We start from the raw sequence: 16,593 nt of genomic DNA, 5'->3' as shown, positions 1-16,593 counted from the left end.
GGTTGTTGTTGTTGGAGAACGTCGATGTTCTCGACAAAAACCGGGGGTGTTGTACTATTAAATGACCATGGGTTAGTCACGAGCCGCGACTGTGGTAGTGGTATAGCGGCTGCCTGTGTGTTTCGGTTTGCAATTGATGCGCAGGCGTTGAAAGGTTGTATGGAGTCGTCAGTGTATTGGAGAGTTCAAGTCGCGATCGTAAATTTCAGATCGCAGCCTAGGAGTATACCGCGCCAGCCCGAATTCGGTTAGGACCATTCGGAGCTTGTAGCGTGTCAGTGGCATAACTGCTTGTGTGGCTGAAGCTCCAGAATCCTGCTACTTGAGCTGGTTCAAAACTACCTACTAATTATTGGAATAGGAAGAGAAACCTTTCTGATGGGTATTTAATTCTAAATTTATCAAAACGTCGTATTCATTATGTGCATCGACTGTCACTTGCGTCGACGCGAGAGAATCTACCACTAGCCACAATTCAAATGCCGTCCAACAGGCGGCCCATGCAATTCGTTTATTTTAGTACTTTAGTACTCCTTTACACTAGGACCTGAGCAACAAGCTTTGGATTAATGAACATTTCACCGCCAAAATATGAGCCAAAATGACGAGCTCTTCCAACACAGTTGAGACATTCCAGAAAACTCTTGGCCCCTTTATTAAGCCACGAGAGCAAGTCAATTATATCCGACGAGTATTGGCACTTCATCTTGGATCATGCTCTCATGATGGACCGGTCAAGCAACCAGTGTCCCTGGCGGATGCAACACGCGACGTAACTCCTGGCCCTGACTCAAAAGGGTTCTATAAAGAGTACGTCGAGGCCCTGAAATCCAATGTTGATGCCCGGCGAAAGTATGAAGATACCGCTCAATCACATCTCGCCTCACCAGCTCCAAATCAAGACTCATCATCCAGCAACGAGTTACTGGAAGAGCGACTATCGCTTCTGAAGATTCAGGCCAAACAAAGTCGACTCTCGGCTGTCCAGGGTCATCTAGACGCACTTATGCAAAAACCAGCCGCTGCACCTGAATATTTAGACCCTGAAGATGTTTTTCACGAAGCTGCCAGTCTACCCAAAGTCCCCAAGGAGGTAGTAAACAGTCTCGTTGCACAACAGAGCGTCAAAAAGACAGACTTGACGGAGCAAGTTGCCCAGCTTGAAAAGACTGTGTTGAGAGCGAAGCTTCTTCTGAAGCGAGAAGAGCAACTACTTCGTGAAACAAGGGCAAATGCCCAGAGCATACCGGACGTGATCAGCAATGGTATAAGATTACATGCTCTGAATACAACGCGAAGTGAACTCATCCAATGGATTGAAACCGAGCTGAGCAAAGCATCAGGAGATGGGGAGGGAGGTGAAGAGAGCGGTTCCAAGAGCCATGCTCAGTCGACTGCGGATCAAGCCACCATAAACGAGCAGCTCGGCACGATAAAGGACAAGTACGCCAAATACCTTGCAAGTAGACGGTCACTTCTGTCCTCTGTTGGCGAAAAGTTTGATTCGTCAGCCGCTCATGTCCTGGCTCCAAACACAGCCAAACAACATGCAGATGAACCAGAACCTGCCTCCAGTACCTACCTTCTCACGCCCTACATCGATACTCTTCTCACGCTATCAAAGAAGCAAAGAGCAATGATAGCCCAGAAGGCGCACGTAAACACGACACTGGGCAAGGAAACTAAGGATAACTGCCAGTCACTTGGCCATCTGGAAGAAGAAAGCCAGCTACTCCCGTCTCACTCTACGGCGCCGGAATCTCGACGCAGATCCGTTTTAGGTGAGTTTCTTACCTCTGGCGAACGGTCAGGCTTGACTGGAAAAGTCCAACCTTGGGTTCTTGCTGCCGACTCGGCCAAAATTGCGACACTTGAGAATGTGGCAGAACAGATTGAAGCCGGACAGCTTGCCTTGGGAAACTCTATGCAAACATTGCGACAGATCGATCAACTTTTGGGTCAGGTTGGGGAGGAGCAGGAAGAGGAGACTCAAGCTGATACTACAGAGGGTGATGTTTGGTTAGAGTCGGGTCCCAAGTCTCCCAGTAAAGGGAGGAAGCATACGGAAAAGGGCAACACGGAACAATCGAAAGATGTATGGTCTAGTTTGCATGGCAGCCTTGGATTAATTGGCCAGGAAGACGCGGCATAGGATTAGAATAAAACAACGACAAACACAACAAATGTCTGGTAGTATAGAACCAGTTTAAACGCCAATCCATATATAACCACAACTCCGTTCCTCATTGCTGGGGTACAGCCCTACACGCGAGGTTGAGGAACTCATTTCTTCGCCAGGATAGCTGATATTCTCACTGAGAGGTCGAGGACAGAAAGGTGCTCGTCAGCTCCGTCTACTAATCGCTTATCAACCTCTGAAAAGACCATGACGATCTTGTTCTTCTGTGCGTCGGGAATTATCTCATCATATGTCAAGGCTTGATAGAGCTACCACGTGTTAGCAGGTTCTCGGTCAGAATATTGATGTTGGGCTTACCTGGCCAACAACTTGTCCTGCACTCCAACCATCTGCAACAAGCTTCTCGACAACATCAGAAATAGCCTGGTACGATGATCCTGAGCTCTTTGGGCGTATTGCGCTGACAAGATCACCAATGGTACTATCCGGAATAACACCAGCGATGTCCTCGACGATCTTGACTGTGACTGCCTTCTTATCCACGTCCATTGCTTCATCACCCTCTCCGTCCTTGTCGGAAGCACTGGCACCCACCAGTCGAGCAGCACTTTGTAAGAAGGTGATGGCCTTTCGAAGATCGCCCTCGCTACACTTGATGAGAGCGTCAACCGCACCATCTTCGAGGGGCACACCTTCCTTCTCCGCAATCTCTTCGAGTCGCTTCTTCGCATTGCTCTGGTCGAGACTCTTGAATCGGAATTTGCTGCATCGACTGGCGAGCGGATCTATAATCCGAGTGACGTAGTTGCAAATCAGACAGAAACGAGTGATCTTGCTGTACGTCTCCATGGTTCGTCGTAGTGCGCTCTGGGCATCTTGGGTCATGGAGTCGGCCTCGTCGAGGATGATGATCTTGAACGGAGGGCAGGGATATTTGTCTTTGTATCCAGGGGGTGGGTTGGTCAATTGCATTCGCGCAAAGTTCTTGACCTTTTCTCGGACGATGGAGATACCACGTTCATCGGAAGCGTTGAGCTCAAGCACTCTCGACTTGATCATGTCGGGACCATAAAGCTCCTTCGCCAGTGCCAGGACAGTCGACGTTTTTCCTGTACCGGGAGGGCCGTAGAACAGCATGTGAGGGAGCTGCGAGAATCAGTATTGAAGCGCTTCGGTATTCGGGAGTAAGGCAATCGCACGTTGGAGGATTGGAGTGTCCTTTGGAGGACATCGACGGTATGATCTTGGGCAGTGACATCGCTGAGAGTCTTTGGTCGGCTATAGATAGTGAGTCCTGAGGCTCAGGCTATGTTTTGGATGTGTGGGATGCACATACTATTTTTCGACCCAGGGTTGATTTCGGGTATTGGTAGGCTTGTCTTGTTTCTGGTCGGCGTTACCATTCGCAGCGGCCGCAGCCTTTCTAGCCTTGAGATCGAAAAAGCTAGCCATATCAGCTTGATTATTTGCTTAGATTCAAATGTGGCTGGCTATGCGTGTGATGTTGAATAGTAATTCGGCGTCGTTGTATGGCAACACCAGAATCACCAAATTGCGTTGATGGGGACGGGAGCTTGAGAAAATCAATTAACGCGTCAAGCTACGCGTAGCGTACCTATCTCTAACGGCAACCGCTAGGTGCCTGCACCCAGGTAGCGACACGCCCCACCTTCCACACTATGGAACTTAGTGGTTCCGGGTAGGCTCCTGTTCAAAGGCATATCACATCGAAACATAAGAATTTGCGATGATAGTCACCTGCGAAAGGTTTCCGAGCAAGATTCGGTAAATTCAAATGATATCTGGCCTATCTATATCATAATTACTTGAGTACTTACATACTCATTCAAAGTCCCAGGCTTGTGGAGGTGCCTATTTGATCATCTTTAGTTGTATAAACGATTCACTCCATACCTCTACATTGGCAGGAATTGTGGAAGCCAGAACCTCAAGGTATTAGAAAAGCTACGCAGAACCATAAGGGATTAAAGATGAAATTATTAATAAATCAGTTAATTTCACCTAGATAGTAACCTAGATCGGACTTTCAGGCCATTTGTTTATGTATCGTAGCTTAGTGGTCAACATTTCTGTTATCCAAATATCCTTTACCTGTCAACAAGCCTAGAGTCAGAACAGTGTAAATCAATTACAAACCAATTATGCGGCTTACTGTTCGACAGACAAACGCCAATGTGCATTTGACACAAATATTGCTGAATCATTAACAATTACATCCATAGGTAGGTAGGTAGGTATTCATTGCGTAAATCACGGGCACATACTTGCATATTCCACTCCTCCCTCGAAGCGATTGTCATTAACCAAAACCGTAAGGCTGCAAACTGCATGCTCAACAATAAAGAAAGCCTTATTCATGTAAATTTTAAACTTACAGCCAGAAAGTAAAGCAGAGGTATTCTGGTCACGTTCTGACTAATGTGATATTGTGAGCGAGAATCTCTGGCCCACCCAACACAACTAACAGCGAGGCAGCAGTCCATCTCACCCCACTTTCCTCATAGGTTAGTTAGCCTAGCACTTACTTCCTAGGCACGATTCAGACGGTCTCATCCCACCTTGTCAACTACAACACCCAACGTCCATCCACCTTTACCTCAACTGCCTAACAAAGATCTCGCACCCTCAACACTAATTTTTGATCGCGAGTCGCCCATGTGCGTCGCGTTCCGCAGTCGACGCCAAGCTCTAAACAACAGCACCTGAACTGCAATAAGCGAACCGCCATGGACCAGTCTATCATTCGCATCTCCAAGGTTCGCTGCCCCGCATCCGCTTGTAGCCTCTCCCATCCCTTGGTTCACGGTCCCAGCTCAAGATACTGATTTCTATGGTAAGGAACTTGGAGATATCCAGAAGAATTGCGATCTTTGTATGTGGCTCCCAGTTGATTATGCGTAATGCGCACCGTGAAGACGACCAACTAACCACTGTATCGCTTCATTGCAGCAATCGCTGTGGCATGCCGTGATGTCGATGTTCGCAATGTGAAGGCCTTGATTATGGGCCCTCACGAGACTCCATATGAATTTGGATTCTTCGAGGTTAGTTTGCAGTCTTGTATTTACTCTTGATAAATTCGACTGACTCAAATCTGACAGTTTGCGATCCGGTTCCACAAAGGTTGGAAAACCCCATTCTATACACAGACCCCAAACTTATATTTATGGCAGATTATCCCTCCAAATCACCAACTGTCGTCTGTGCTACCACAAACGGCGGGCGCTGCCGCTTCAACCCAAACGTCTACAGCAATGGCAAAGTCTGCCTGTAAGTCTCATGATACAAACATCACTTGTTTCACGCACTAACATTATCAGATCAATTCTAGGGTACTTATATGAATGCCAAGGTTTTGATTACTTGAGTTAACAAGTATTAGTACATGGCGTGGTGAGCGTGGAGAGGAGTGGTCGTCTGCGCAAGGACTGGAGTCGATTTTGTTGTCCATCCAAAGTCTCCTCTCCTCCAACCCGTACGAAAACGAACCAGGTTTCGAGGATGCCAACGAAGAGTCCGATAAGAAGGCCCAAAAGGACTACGTCCAAAAGGTTTGTCCATACACCAGACTGTATGAGCATGCGAGCCTCTGACGTTTTCTAGATTCGACATGAGACGCTGCGCATTAGTGTCATCCAACGCCTCGAGGGATACCTTGGGCTTAGCTCTAACGGAACCCAGCAACACAGCACCTCTGGGGCAGATGTGGAGGATGAAGATGTCGATGAAGCCACTGTGCCATTCGAACCATTCAAAGATCTGTGCAAACGCCGATTCCTCTGGTACTTTGAGTCATATATGGCAGCCATTGAGAAGGGAAAGTCGGAAACGAAACCTAACCAGCCGTTTGCAAGGATGCCCTTTGAGTCTCCAGGCAACAATTCTATGGACGGTAAATTCAACTACCCGGAGCTTGAACGTCGTCTGCACGCCATCAAGGCTGCTATTGACGCAGAGCCCCTGAAATGGGCCGGAGAGGGTCTGGAAGCCAAGAAGCGGGATACCACTGTGGCTGTGAACCTGCAGCACCAGTTTGAGCAAGTTGTTGAAGCGTTCAAGAGGAGCGATATGCCACACGACGTCTTTCTCGAGAACGAAAACCCCTTTGTGTGGGTAGTGACCTATTTCGGACGTCCTATGACCAACCTTGACGGAGGCCTGTTCAGGATCAAGATGAATTTCAGCGTTCGTTTCCCCGAGGAGCAACCTCGTGTAAAATTCGAGACCAAGATCTTCCACCATCACATTGCTGCAGATGGCACAGCATGTTACACGCCCAACCCGGCCAAGAGGGAAGACGTGCGATCGCACATTGAGGCCATCTTCGCCATTCTCGAAGACGACGAGCCCGCCTACGATCCTCGCAAGATTGTCAATCCTGAAGCCACCAAGATGTACTGGGGCGGCGGCGCAGATGACAAGAAGAAATACAACCGGCGCCTTCGTCGATCAGTTCAGCAGAGCATGGAGTAAGTGCGCCGGCATCTCATAACTACAGAACAGATCGACTGACATGATTCAAAGGGACTTTCCAGAATAATCCATGTGCCTCGTCAAAGGCTGGGTTTGGAGGTGTGCTTTAAAAAATACAAGGGAGGCGTACAGGCAAACCAAGGAGCATTATTTGGGCTTATTTGGCGTTGAGGGATTGGGGAACATGACGGATGAATTTGATGAGGATTGTCATCCCCTCGAGATAGGGTCAACCTGCTATTCGTAAAGGCGGAACAAATGAGATAGCGACGTTGTCCATATTTTTACTCTTGCATAAACGTGATCAGCAGCAGGAACAGTCAAGCCAGCCAGCCTTTGTAGTGACGAGGGTTACTATATATCTTTTCTCCCCAAGGCAGAGACCGACTCGCCATCATCCGTAAGTAGGTTCGTAAACAAAAAGAAGAAGAAGAAGGAGAAAAAGTAGCATTTATAGCGGTTCGTTAAAGACTTTCTATCAAGAATGGCCAACAAAAGAAAAAAACGGCAACGCTGGGTCGTGTATTGTTTGGATAGTGTACCCCTCAAACCAAGATCCTATCTATAATCAACGCCGGATCGCAGATGGTGTAAATCCATCGCCATAAATATTCGCTCAAGTGTGATAGTGGGAAACTGTTTGTGTGTGTGTGTGTGTGTGTGTGTGTGGAATCATTCTTTCGTAAACATCATTTTGTCATCGTTGCTCATGACTTTCTGCTCTTGGGCTTCTTTTTCAAGCGATCCTGAGTCGGAGCATATGGTGCCGCGACACCCTGGTATCTCTCTTGCTTCCCCTCGCCCCTGAACTCATACATACCGTTTGCGCCTACGGTCGCCGGGGTGCCCTGGTTTGGACGGACAACTTGCTCGTTGTGCAGCTTATCTAGGGAGTCACCAACGACGGCATATTGGGACCAATTTATGGGCGGACAGCGGACGACGTTTTGTGGCTGAGGAATATTCCTCCAGGCTGGTGGTTCGGTAGCGATGCGCTGCTTGGAGGAGCCTTCGCCGGGGTCTTGTTGCTGACTACCCGAGCCCTGACCGCTCATAGCTATATCGTCGTCATCACTGTCGCTGTCGTCGTTGGTGGGCGCGTTGATATTGTTCGCGACAAGGTCACTTATAAAGGCTTCAGGGTTTTGTACAGCCTCATCCTTTGCGCGGCTGAGGGCTTGGATATCTGCAGTCGCACGTTGTCTCTGTATTTGCAGGATTGATATCGCCGATTTGAGGGCTATCACATCTGGGTTCGCATCAAAATCTAGCGGTTGAGGTGCTGGCGGTGGTATAGCAGTCTGGTCAGGCTGTGAAAGTGTAAAGCTTGGGTGAGCGGCGGCGCTAGAACCAGAAGCTCCGGGGGCTGGGAGTTCGGTAGGACGTAGCGGGGGAGTCAGAGGAGAAACAGGCGGTCTGCTCGGTGAAGGAGGATTGTTGCTGGGAGGGTTGTCGGTGTTGATTGTGAGAGCAGGCATGGTTGCGTTGCGCCGCAGTTGGATGTTGCTTTTGTTGACTCGCGATGGGAGTCGTGAAAGCGGCGGACGTGAGGGACGTGAGCTTGTTTGCGCAAACAGAGCTGAGCTGAACTAAACGGGGCGGGCAGGCAAGGCACCGACGAACGGAGACGATTCGGACTGGATCGGGAGATAGGCTGACCAATAAGGAATTAGGCACGGAGAGTTTGATTTGGAGAGAGTTGAGAGTTCAGAGGGACGGGACGGACAGGCTGATGGGGTATGTCTCATTGAGTGCTAGTGCTCCCGTCAGGTGCTGTCCGGACATTCATAACGGGCAGCTTTTGGCGGGGTCAGCCTCCACTGACATGGAACCTGCCCGCCCTGCTTGACCAAACGCTCGCCCGTGTTATTCTCTAGTGGGTAATAGAAAGGCCGTACATAAACTTTAGGCATAAGAATAAATATATAAACTAATAGTCTGGTCTAAATCACGTAAAATTACTGATTAATTTCATATATTGTGCCTTCAGTGGCCAAGTCTTCTAATATTGTGAGGGTACCAGGTAGTAACCAACTGCGGCTCAAATACAAGGTCAAACAATGTGATCAATCATTTTGTTTCTGGTCCTTGGGTAACGATGGAGTAAATAGGTACTTATAGAGACTTGGTACGACCAGAGGTAGGCAAACTTGGATAAAGGCACACGAGTTAATTCTTGTGATACGTATTCCATGTTTAAGTTATTTGGTATTCACTGGACAGGTGTGTATAATGAGTGCAGTGTCTTACATGTACTGTGTATGAATTGTAGAATGGATGGACCCTCCTGATCACTTCTTGCTGGGATTGGATCTCGTTGCGCCCACTTTGACCAAGTCGATCGGACACGATCTGGCGCCAGTTCCGATGCACTCGGGCACGGGCCATCTTGTAATTTGCTTCTTCTCAGCTTCTCGCCAATATAAGCATATTAAGTGCAGGTTTGTCTCACATACATTGTAGAGTTTTTAGAATCTGTCTTAAGGTCGCTTTTGAGCGAAACCTGATAGGATGAACGTAATGGATTTGGAGCCCAAGCTTTAAGCACAACCTTTGGAGTATCCTGCTAGAAGTATAAGAGATAAAAACTAATAACACAGCTTGATATTAGGTATGCTGTTTAGACGGCCCCTGTTTAGACTGATCTTTTAGGTTATTTATTTTTATACCGCAAAGCTCGGAAGCCAATATTTCTGCTACTTGAGCGTCACTTTAGCTTTGACAGTATGTTCCTTTTCATATCTATATTTATCGACATTGGATCACAAGTGAGTACCCTGAAATATCCTTCAGAGACAATGCGATGACTGCACCAAACTCCGGGAAACGATAAGGTGTTCTTGGAGTCTCAGACATCCTGTTGTGACCAAAAAGGGCCCGAGTTCTCTGACCGGACACTGCAGCACCCAACACCAGGCATGTCCAATCTTGATAGCCCATATTTTGTGCATTAGTGGCTTTACACTCTTGCACAAGTTTGCCTATCACCGGGGCACGACATTGTTTGTTTGCCATGGCAAAGTCGAGATACGGGCGAGGCAAAACGTCCCCAGCGAGTGTGAACCTTATCAAGTACCGTGCCTATTGTACCCAGATGCGTAAAAACGTTGAAAGTAGTCAGGGGAGGGCAAAGTTTGCTTGTGGATAGCAATACGAAAATGCTTGTCTAGTGGTGTGTTACTCTTGGTGCATGTAGTAAACTCTGTTCAGTTGCAAGACTTGCATGAAAATGGCGCGTCTTACAAAGAGGTTGTCGACCTAATTTGAGAGTTTGGTAAAGAATTGATCGGCGTCGATTGCTCCATCGAGACTCTCACTTTGCGTGTTGTTGTGTCACTCGACAGAGAACTAGCCAGCCACTTGAACACTCACAGGAAACCCATGACACAGGATTTCCGGTCTTGTTAATGATCGCCTTAAAGAGGCGTTTGACACTTCTAATTGTCGATAGACCAAGTATTCGGGTCAAAAACGTGAAAGACTAAAATGTCAATCCCGGACGGCGGTTCAACACTTGGCACCAGCTTATGCCGGTATCTGCAATTAGTTCAGTGCCACCTCGGATTCTTTCCACACCCTGGTCTTGTTGGGATACGCCATTGAAGCCACTGGCATTGTCCAAAGTCCCATTCACACTTTAGCTGTTAACTACAGGGACAAAGTCAGCCACAGGGACTGGCCGTTACGCTATTGAGGACAAGAAAACAAAGGTGAAAAAGAAGGACAAATAAAAGGATATGTATGTTGTGCTTCATTGTCTATTACGGCCTTGAACCAATTAGTAGCCTCTGTGTACGATTTAATTGTGTTTACTTTTCCTTGCATGTTAGTTTTTGGGCCGAACCTAAGCCAAGATGGGAGTTGAGGGTGTGATCGCTGTGTTGCATCGCGTTGCATGATTTGCATACATCCATGATTTAGAAGCGCCAAAGCTGAAGTGACGCTGGGGGCTTGCGCGCGAGGGTTAGGATGGATGCATGCATGCAAAGTGCTACTTTGTGTTGTACTATTGGATACTAATAGATATTTGTCTTGTTGGTGCCGAGCAGCCTTTGGTGACATGAACTACCTCGGTGCATTATTAGACTTCCATTCAGTGCCTGGTAGGGATGTGTCCAGCTTTCATTCTTTCTTCAAACCCTTTTTCCCGTTCTATTTTTATCAACTCCCCCTCCTCCTCTTCTGTTTCTCTCGTCAACGCTTACTCCCATCTTCTCATCTCGGGAGTTTTATCAAGAGTTATCTATCCTTCTCTTCTCGATTTGTACAAATTCACTAGTTCTTCCAGCATTCCATTCATCGGTTGATCCTCTAGTTCCCGTCGGCAGTGCTTCCCATTTACGCTGTTGCACGACTCGTGCACCTGCATCAACCATAATCATCCACTGCCGCCGTTGGACGTCAACGGCATAAAACGTTTGTGGCCACACAATCATAGCCCATTAACTTTGTTCCTTCATCGAATTACACTACGCTGTACTTGTTTATCAATTCACAAATACCCTTCCGCTCTCTGACCACGGCATTAGAGTCTTGGGGGGCGAATAACGATCACGAGTGAGGCTGTGACGTGAAGGACTACGCTGTGTACTGTACAGCAACGGTCAACGTTCTTGATCATACATTTATTCGAGAGCCCCGTTGAATAACTTCGGCTGTCACATCTATTCGCCTTCTGCTTTAATATAGTAGTCCTTTTTTGGACCGTCGACGGTGTTTTCGATCATTATACATCGGAATATATTATCAACCATCACCGTCATCAACCATCAGCCTCTCAAAGCTTAGTCTGAGGCTTAGATCGATTCCATCATGCCATCAACCAATGAGTTAACCACGGACACACCTGTCAGCCCAACGTCATCAACTTTTATAAGACGAAGTTCTTATTATGAATACGACCCATCGGCCAGCGGAATTGAGACATCGCGCACTTCCATGTCCTCAACAGACACAAGAAAGTCAAAGGAAGGGAGACCTCGATGGTTTAGCCAAGTCAAGGATTGGCTATCAGTGAGCGAGCCATCAGCTCAGGCTATGAAAGAGCAAAAGAAGAACACTTTCAGACGGCACGGCATCGACATGAAGGATCCCCAGGCAGCAGTAAAGCTACACCTACCAATTGAGAGAATACCCGAAGACGCCATCACTTCAACTCGAGGACCGAGTCCAGAAAAGGCACATCAGCGTGCCCGGCAGCAGAGAGCGGCGGCGCAGTCTTATTCAGGAGGCAGCCAAGCATCTCATTCGGTATCCAGCGATATCAGTACGGCTCCTAGTGTTAAAGAGTTCAACCCAGTTGCACCTTGGGACACTTGATTTCGGCCAGCTACGATGGGGAATAATGATAATGGACTTGGGTAAGGGTGATTGATCTTTTTTATGATTTGTTGTAATGTCACAAGAAAGCGCAGCCTGGAGTTGGTGAAGGAAATAAAGATACCCGGACAATATATATATATACGATATTTGGTTATATAAGACACACTCTTTACTGGTCTCATGCCAACTTTTACTATAGTGCCTATTAATAACATTTGTTGAAACGATGTTCGATGCCAAGGCTTTGTTGGTTGTGATGTTATGATTTAATGCTTGTTATTATGCTGAGTAACAATATTCGGACAACCGAGTCCGTTGTGTGAAACCTTGATGGTTGGCGATTAGGAGTTGGTGAAACTGAAACACGAGCTCGAGAACAGGATACGGCCTCTTGCCCAAAAACTGTAATATGAATGCGAATCAGAGTGATAGCTGGAATGATTGATGATATTCCAATGCTGCAAGCATAAAGCATAGCAGAGGAGATAACATACGCGTGTAGGGTATGTATGGATGGATAGGTTCGATGAGATTCATGTTTCTTTCTAATTTGATGGAATGTCCAAGTTGAACTGAAACTGGGATAATGATGATGCTGTGTGGCTGTCATTGGGGATATCAATTGGGTGGGAATGTGAATGTGAGTGAGTTCGATGCCGAACAAGATCGGGCGAGCCAAGTCAAGCCAAGCCAAGAAAGAGAGAGAGAGAGCAAGATTGGTCTGGACCTGGACTTGCGCTTTGAGCATCACATGCTGCAATCAACTGTAGCTCTTATTATAGTGCTCCAATGCCTTGTTTTTCTCGTGGCCGGAACAGGCTCATCATGATGGATCTTAAAGCCCATGGATTAAATGTTTACTCAAACAGCCAAGCTCAAGCTCCAAGCTCCGTGTCCCGGAAGCTTGTGTACGCGCTAACACTCCCTTGTGCACCACCAACGGAGGCGATTGGTGACATGGCAAGCTGAAATGGCTGGCATTATGACGTATTCTACTTTGTTTTAGTCTACTTCATCATGGATACAGCAGCTATACTACTGGCATTACCAGCACCTACCAATGCCGGAGCTGTCGGTTTATATAGAAACCTCGACAGTCTCAGAACTAGACAATCGAAACCGAGGGGCTTTTTTTTCTTCCTCTTCCTTCTTTTGTCAACTTTGCTGTGCGACTTGCCATTCCATTCCTCAAAGCTGAGATCCTGAATCACGTCTTTCTTTCGACTTTCTCACTCTCACATACTTACACGGTACCCAAACATCGAAAGTTGACAAGGAATAAATCCCATTAACCACCAACACTCTCACAATGCCGCTTTTCTCGTCTCCCAAAAGGGACCTGAGCGAGGAACGCGATCCGAGGCGACCAAATGGCTCAAATGGCGCCATCAACGACCCTGAAGAAGGCGATCAGATCGCCCCAGATGAACACACTAGACTACTACCAAACCGCGTCAACTCGACCCAGCCTGGCTTGCTTGCGCCAGATGATCCCGCAGTGTCTCCATACAACCTCTGGAGTATCCGAGCCCTACGATATCTGACGGTTGCTTTCACTTTGATAACACTCGTCTTTTGGATTTTGATTCTCGTGTCTACATTTGTGACGCCACCTGGTATCAGTACTCGTGGCAGCCCATGGTTTGCCTTTGGTTTCGCAACATGGACCCTCGTGAATCTCATTTTTACCCTTATCTTTTTCGAGGTGCCATCCAAGTCTGTCAGAATTCTGGCCGTTTTCATGTCGGTAAGTTGTGAACCGTTATCCATGGCTAAACTTCCCGCACGCACTTACATTCTGGATAGGGCGTCATTCTCCTCGACATGGTTCTCCTCTTGTCTGTGCAAAAGACTCGATACGAAGAAGGCTGGGTTGGCGCAATCAGCGTCATCTGGGCCCTACTCACCAGTCTCTGGACTCTGTTGGTTGACCGCATGGTGAAATGGGGCAAGGCCGAGGAGGAGGAACGCTTGACCGGTCGAGCTGAGACAAGAAGAACCCTGTTCGAATGGTCCGAGGTCATGATCTCAACTGTCGCCTATGCCGTCATGTCGGTCGCTGTCTTTCTCATCACTCTGACCATCATCCTGCGAGCTCTCGATGCAGGCGTGCCGCACCCAGGGAAGCTGCACTGGGTCGACAACCACAAGTATCGCATCCATGTCTACTGCCACGGTAACAAGACCGACTCAAAGGGCAACGAGCTCCCCACTGTCTTGTTTGAGGCCGGCGAGCGAACTGTCGAATACGAATTCTGGAACTTTGCCGACAATGCCGTCAAGAATGGATCCATCTCACGATACTGCTTTGCTGACCGCCCTGGCTACGGCTGGTCAGACAACGCGCCCTCCCCTTCGTCGGCAGGCTTCGTGGTCGATACCCTTAGCGAAGCTCTGGCTGATGCTGGGGAGCATGGGCCATGGATTCTTGCCAGTGCCGGAATTGGATCAATCTACTCGAGAGTCTTTTCAGCGCGGCATGGAGACCATATCAAAGGTTTGCTCCTTATCGACCCTCTACATGAGGATCTACTTGATGATGTCGCATCGCCAGGTCGCGGATTTATCCTCTGGCTCTGGGGTGTTATTTCCCCACTCGGACTGGACCGAATCCCTGGTGCCATCTTTCGCGGACGAACAAGCCGCGACCGAGTATATGGACGATCAGCGCAGCAGAATGGTAAATTTATCTTTGCCAAGCTGCAGGAGAGCCTGGTGGCTGGCTCTTTTACTCGACGAGACGCGAAGACTAGTCGTCAGATCCAGGACAAGGACACGCCGCTTGTTGTAATTAGCTCTGGAAAGCATATCAAGAATAGCCACACATGGGAGAAGAAGCAGCGAGATTTGACCAAGTTGACGGATAACTTGAAGGATTGGGACATTGTCGACGGGTCCCCTCACGAAGTCTGGAGCACCGTCGAAGGTCGAAAGAAGATTGAGAAGAGACTCAAAGAGCTGGTACATGCTTGAAGGTTTTCGAAATAGCGTCTTGAATCGACCAACCGACGTCACAGCCAGACTCGAACACGCACGTGCCCGTTGTATCAACCAACACCTGCAGACCCGAAAGAAGATGCAAGGATTTGGTAGTTAGTGATGATGCTTGTAAGGCAGGACGGAAAGATGTGGAGAAATCTTGCCTATCTATCCGTACCTGTGGTTGGATGCAAAGAGTCGGGCAGGTTAGCATATGCATGAGCATGAGCATGAGCATCAGCCATGCATCTCCTGGTCTTTTTGATTTATAGTTAAAGCGGTAAGAGGAATGTTTTATGCTATATGTTTTAGTTACTGCTGTTTAATTCTACCTTGTGTACAGAAGTACGATCGTGTTATTTATTGATTGAGATCCTTACCACCGGATAATCGAAATATGATGTCGTCTATGTTACATCGACCCTGGTCTTTCTTGACATTTATCTATCTAGGGTTGAAAATTTACGGATAGACCTTGATGCATTAGTACAACAACCCGACTGACAACATCATACACCCTTGATAAAGAGTCGATGCCCATACATGCATGCACACACACACCGAAACTCCTTGTCTATGTACTCTTACAAGTGTCTGTCTAGTGGTGTATGCCCTGATGCCCTGCGCTGGCACTCTTGAGTGTGGCCCCCCCATACTCCTCCACACTCACAGGACACACGTGATGAGATCTTCATTGAAGCAATTTCCAACAGAGCAAGGTTATTTGCAGTAGCGCACAATAATCGTGATGGGTAACAAGAGCAAATCTGACTGTGTTCCTTCCTTTTAACCTGTTTCAGGCAAGAGTGTTCCCCTCTTCCTCTGCCCGACAGGTTTAAACATCTGTCGGTTTGTTTCGACCAACAAGCATTGCAATGCCTGCTCTCAGGCTTAAAAGGGGGGAATCTGGGGATTGGAATGACCTCATAAACTCACCATACCTGTACCGTGCCCATGACTGACTGGTGAGAAACAGGCTAACCAAGGCAAGGTAGCACTGTAACTAACTGTATGTAAGCCGTGCTTTGGCCTAGCGACAGCTTTGACCGTCCATGGCTGACAGGACAGGGCAGGGTGTTGTCTAAGTTTCCGAGTTAGTAGTTAGAGGCTCAGGCTGATTTCAGGCGAAGACATTCCCAGCGAAGGGCTGATGGACAGGCAAACCATGGGCATGATTTCAGGTTTGCTATTGATCGTACTGTTGAATTATGCCCTTTAAATGTTCATAGACATTCGCCTAGGTGTGTGCAGTCAGATGCCAAGTCAACACACTGCAAATGCACTTCAATTCCTGCCTTCGTACTCACAACGACTGACCAGGCACTTGTTTGAGTGACATCCTTGATGATGGACCCTAATCATTGCTGATAATGAAATTATCGTCTCGGCCCCCCTCCTTTTACGCATGAAACATCCATGGATGGGGTCCAATGGAACAGACGTAGGACTCTTGCAGCAGACAAAAACTAAACATGATGGCAAGCAAGCAGCATCATTACGTTTGCTTACCCAGATAGGCAGTATCCGTACCTAGAACAGCTACAACACATAACTACACATATCTGACATCCAGAACTAATTATAATCATCGAAGGCTGTGCTGACGGCGACATGCATAGGTCTGCATCTGCATCTGCATCTGCATCCAACTACATACC

The 16,593-nt window shown here is 47.7% G+C and overlaps 7 protein-coding genes across 7 annotated transcripts, besides 2 other annotated features; 4 read left to right on the top strand and 3 right to left on the bottom strand.

Moving 5' to 3' along the window:
- Positions 1-601: 601 nt before the first annotated feature.
- On the top strand, positions 602-2,152 carry FPSE_01802 (uncharacterized protein; the record flags this gene model as incomplete). Its single annotated transcript, XM_009254921.1, has 1 exon — positions 602-2,152. The coding sequence occupies one exon, from the start codon at positions 602-604 to the stop codon at positions 2,150-2,152; it is 1,551 nt and encodes a 516-aa protein (XP_009253196.1).
- Positions 2,153-2,283: 131 nt separating this feature from the next.
- FPSE_01803 (uncharacterized protein) lies at positions 2,284-3,592 on the bottom strand (the record flags this gene model as incomplete). The annotated part of the gene is made up of 4 exons (XM_009254922.1): positions 2,284-2,448; positions 2,498-3,286; positions 3,340-3,418; positions 3,477-3,592. The coding sequence occupies 4 exons, from the start codon at positions 3,590-3,592 to the stop codon at positions 2,284-2,286; spliced, it is 1,149 nt and encodes a 382-aa protein (XP_009253197.1).
- A 1,295-nt stretch (positions 3,593-4,887) lies between these two features.
- On the top strand, positions 4,888-6,634 carry FPSE_01804 (uncharacterized protein; the record flags this gene model as incomplete). Its single annotated transcript, XM_009254923.1, has 7 exons — positions 4,888-4,917; positions 5,021-5,033; positions 5,111-5,205; positions 5,263-5,284; positions 5,335-5,431; positions 5,544-5,712; positions 5,765-6,634. 7 exons carry the CDS (start codon positions 4,888-4,890, stop codon positions 6,632-6,634), a joined length of 1,296 nt encoding a protein of 431 aa, XP_009253198.1.
- A 418-nt stretch (positions 6,635-7,052) lies between these two features.
- Positions 7,053-7,079: a microsatellite.
- Positions 7,080-7,271: 192 nt separating this feature from the next.
- Positions 7,272-7,303: a microsatellite.
- A 38-nt stretch (positions 7,304-7,341) lies between these two features.
- On the bottom strand, positions 7,342-8,112 carry FPSE_01805 (uncharacterized protein; the record flags this gene model as incomplete). Its single annotated transcript, XM_009254924.1, has 1 exon — positions 7,342-8,112. The coding sequence occupies one exon, from the start codon at positions 8,110-8,112 to the stop codon at positions 7,342-7,344; it is 771 nt and encodes a 256-aa protein (XP_009253199.1).
- Positions 8,113-8,846: 734 nt separating this feature from the next.
- On the bottom strand, positions 8,847-9,022 carry FPSE_01806 (uncharacterized protein; the record flags this gene model as incomplete). Its single annotated transcript, XM_009254925.1, has 2 exons — positions 8,847-8,849; positions 8,885-9,022. 2 exons carry the CDS (start codon positions 9,020-9,022, stop codon positions 8,847-8,849), a joined length of 141 nt encoding a protein of 46 aa, XP_009253200.1.
- A 2,424-nt stretch (positions 9,023-11,446) lies between these two features.
- FPSE_01807 (uncharacterized protein) lies at positions 11,447-11,953 on the top strand (the record flags this gene model as incomplete). Its single annotated transcript, XM_009254926.1, has 1 exon — positions 11,447-11,953. The coding sequence occupies one exon, from the start codon at positions 11,447-11,449 to the stop codon at positions 11,951-11,953; it is 507 nt and encodes a 168-aa protein (XP_009253201.1).
- A 1,312-nt stretch (positions 11,954-13,265) lies between these two features.
- FPSE_01808 (uncharacterized protein) lies at positions 13,266-14,929 on the top strand (the record flags this gene model as incomplete). The annotated part of the gene is made up of 2 exons (XM_009254927.1): positions 13,266-13,703; positions 13,763-14,929. The coding sequence occupies 2 exons, from the start codon at positions 13,266-13,268 to the stop codon at positions 14,927-14,929; spliced, it is 1,605 nt and encodes a 534-aa protein (XP_009253202.1).
- Positions 14,930-16,593: the final 1,664 nt, after the last annotated feature.

Source organism: Fusarium pseudograminearum, chromosome 1 (genome assembly GCF_000303195.2).
Source record: "Fusarium pseudograminearum CS3096 chromosome 1, whole genome shotgun sequence".
Classification (NCBI taxonomy): Eukaryota; Fungi; Ascomycota; class Sordariomycetes; order Hypocreales; family Nectriaceae; genus Fusarium; species Fusarium pseudograminearum.
The sequence above is the reverse complement of the archived record's forward strand: the minus strand, read 5'-3'. Positions and strand labels throughout refer to the sequence as shown.